Source organism: Trachymyrmex cornetzi, unplaced genomic scaffold (assembly GCF_001594075.2).
Source record: "Trachymyrmex cornetzi isolate Tcor2-1 unplaced genomic scaffold, Tcor1.1 scaffold289, whole genome shotgun sequence".
Lineage (NCBI taxonomy): Eukaryota > Metazoa > Arthropoda > Insecta > Hymenoptera > Formicidae > Trachymyrmex > Trachymyrmex cornetzi.
Genome location: NW_017297574.1, coordinates 188,677 through 191,594, shown reverse-complemented (window position 1 = coordinate 191,594; position 2,918 = coordinate 188,677). Strand labels below are relative to the sequence as shown.

General features: G+C 47.5%; 1 protein-coding gene across 1 annotated transcript; it reads right to left on the bottom strand.

Annotated features, from left to right (window-relative positions):
• Window positions 1-1,730: 1,730 nt before the first annotated feature.
• Window positions 1,731-2,105, bottom strand: LOC108762277 (uncharacterized). The gene has a single exon (XM_018509213.1). It carries the CDS (start codon window positions 2,103-2,105, stop codon window positions 1,731-1,733), a length of 375 nt encoding a protein of 124 aa, XP_018364715.1.
• Between the last annotated feature and the right edge of the window lie 813 nt (window positions 2,106-2,918).

Here is a 2,918-nt window from a genome sequence, read left to right as displayed (position 1 = left end):
GGTTAAGAGAAATTCTTCCCAAGCTTTTTCCTTTGCCTTTCTGAAGGTCTTGCTGAAGGTGTCTCGCGCTTGGCGGAATTCCCCCAGTCTCATTTGGATTTCGTCTTCGTCCGGATGATGTCCGTCTCTCCTCCTCAGTCTTCTGAGCCGTCTTCGTGCACCTGAGAGATTCGTTCTCAGCTGTGCTAGCTCTTCCGACCACCAGGGCATTGCCATGCGCGGTCTAGGTTCCGTCCTCGGCATTGCGACGTCACATGCATTTGTTAGCACTTCTTGGGTAACTTTAGCAAGTGTCTCCGTGTCTTCTATTGCCATCTGATTGTTTCGTGGCCAACATCCTGCTAGTATAGCTGCTATGAACCTGTCCTCCTCAAGTTTTTTCGTGGTCCAACGCTTGGCCCGTGGAAGTTTACTTTTGACTTCTTGCATTCCCGTGGGTCGTATTTGCATTTCTATATATTGATGATCCGACTTTGACTCTTTGTCCGACACCATCCAGGAATTTACTCTTTTGGCAACCAGTGGGTTGGCAAATGTTAGATCAATGATAGATTCTCCGTTTGTCCTTATACATGTGCTTTTTTCTCCATGATTTAGACATAACAGCTCCAGCCGACTGGCTCATTCTGCCACTAAGGTCCCGCGTGTGTCTGTCCTTGGTGACTCCCACATTTCTGATTTTGCATTAAAATTCCCTGCCACGAATATGGGTTTATTCTATATCTGGGGGATCCATCTCTCCAGTTCGTCGAGGGCATCCTCGAAGTCGCTCATTTCTAGGCTGGGTGATAGATATATTCCCACCAGAACCATGTCCCCCCACCGTATAGAGATGGAACCCCTTAATATGAGGGGTACACGGGATTGCGTTTCGAGTTTGTCTCCAGACTATGGCGATTGTCTCCAGACTATGGCGATTGTCTCCTCTTCATTTGAGATCCAATGGGGATGGTCTACTGGGATGGTGTACGGTTCTGACACCACGGCCAAGGAGAAATCCACTTCCGCCATAGTTTGCATGAGGATATCATGCCCGTCCCTAGAATGATTTATATTAGCTTGTAATATTTTATTAATCATTTCTTTCGTTCGTTGAGAGTCCTCCCTCTCTTTCTCCTTCCTCTATTTCGCCTGGTTGGCCGTCGTTGGACCAGCTTTGTCCTTCCTTCGGTCAATCCGTCTCTGTTTGTAGCGGTTGGGTGTCCGGGAGTTCCTCCTGCGTTACTTCAACCTCCATCATTTCCTGTGTTTGTTCCGCTTCCAGCGTATGTCTATCTTTGACGCTGCATGCCGCCATGGATCTGACAACGCTGGATTCTCTAGCCCCTCTTTCCTTCGTTGCTGGGGTGTCCGTTGTTGTTATTGTCTCTATCTCCATTCTATCTAGGTCTTTTCTCCCTGATGGCTTTTGTATAATCTTCCTATTGTTCTTGAAGATTCCTTGTTTCGCACCGCCTGATTTGCGTCCTTGTGGCGTGGTTGACTTGCATGCCAATCCTCCCATCCGATGATTCGCTTTCAGTTTCTTCTCGTCGCAAATAATGCAGTGTACCTGTGCCTGACATCCTCTAGCCAGGTGACCTTTTCCACATCTGTAACATACCATTCCTCTATCGTGTTCACTACGACACTGGCTCCTCACGTGTCTGGTCTCCAGACATAGAAAGCATTGAGCTGTCCTTACTGGGAGCAGCTCTACTCTAACCGCTGTTCATCCAATACGTATCCTTTTATTTTCGGTTATCTTTTTGGCTGCAGCCAGTGGACATCTTAGCTATAAGGTCCCTAGTCCGTTGTAGTGACGTTGAGATCTCCCCTGGTTTGAAGGTTTTCGCCGGACAGTCTTCTTTGATCATCAGAGCCGTTATTATGTTTTCCTTTGTCATTGACTCCTCTAGGTCTCTCAACCTGATTTCCGCTGTTTTCTCTGGGCGGGAGATCAGTACATTTTGTTCTTCTCCAAGAGCCTCCTTTAGTTTATCGGCCAGCTTATTTGGTTTTTCGGCGCCCTCAGCTCCCGGGATCTCCAACAGAGCCCCTGTTCTCGCCTTTCTCGGTCTTCTCTCCCGTATCTCTAGGGAGTTGATGTCTATTTTGCTTTTCATAGACGCATCGCATCCGCGTAGGTCTCATCTCCACGGCAGCTAATTTGCACCGCTGCCGTTCTGGGCACGCGTTTGCTGCTATTATTTCCGGCTGTGCGCTCCTGCTTACTGTGTTTAACCAGCGTGTTTTTATTTCCCACTGCTATCGTTTTTCCTGTGCTTTGCTCCTTCCTCGCTTTTCTGCCTATTACCTTTGTCCAGGGTATTTCCTTTCTTTTTTCATCCAGATTTGGTTTTCCTGACGTTTCTGGTGTCCTAGTTGTCGTTGGCGTGGGTTCTGTTTCCTATTTATTGCTCTCCTTGGGATACTCCGCCTTTTGTCGCGGCTTCTCCCTCGTTTTAGCTGTTGGAGAAGTTTTTAGGATTTGAACTTTCTTCACTACTGGCTTCTTTTGAAGTTTACTTAATTCCTCCGACACGATCTCTCTAATCATCTCGGCCAAGGCTCTTGGGGTGGTATTATTTATTCCACTCGTATTTGGCTGGTGGCTTTTTCCTGCCTGCTCCCAGGAGTCTGTCTTTTGGCCCTCGGAGTCACCATGTATGTCGGTAATGTATCTCTTATGGACCTTATATATTGCTCGTTGTGTTTCCAGGTCCTCCCTAATGATTTTTTTTTCCCGCAGAGGGTAGGACGTTTGACTTCCGGCCAGTTTTCCGGTTCGTCGAGAGTGACCTTTCTCTTTGTTTTCTCCGCTTCCATCTGTTCCGACTCTGAAGAGGCGAGTCTTTCTCTTGTCCTAATGTTGGCAGATGGGACTCGTCTTGGACTCTTTCTCGGCGTTATCGAAGTAGATTTCTTGTTGCTACTCT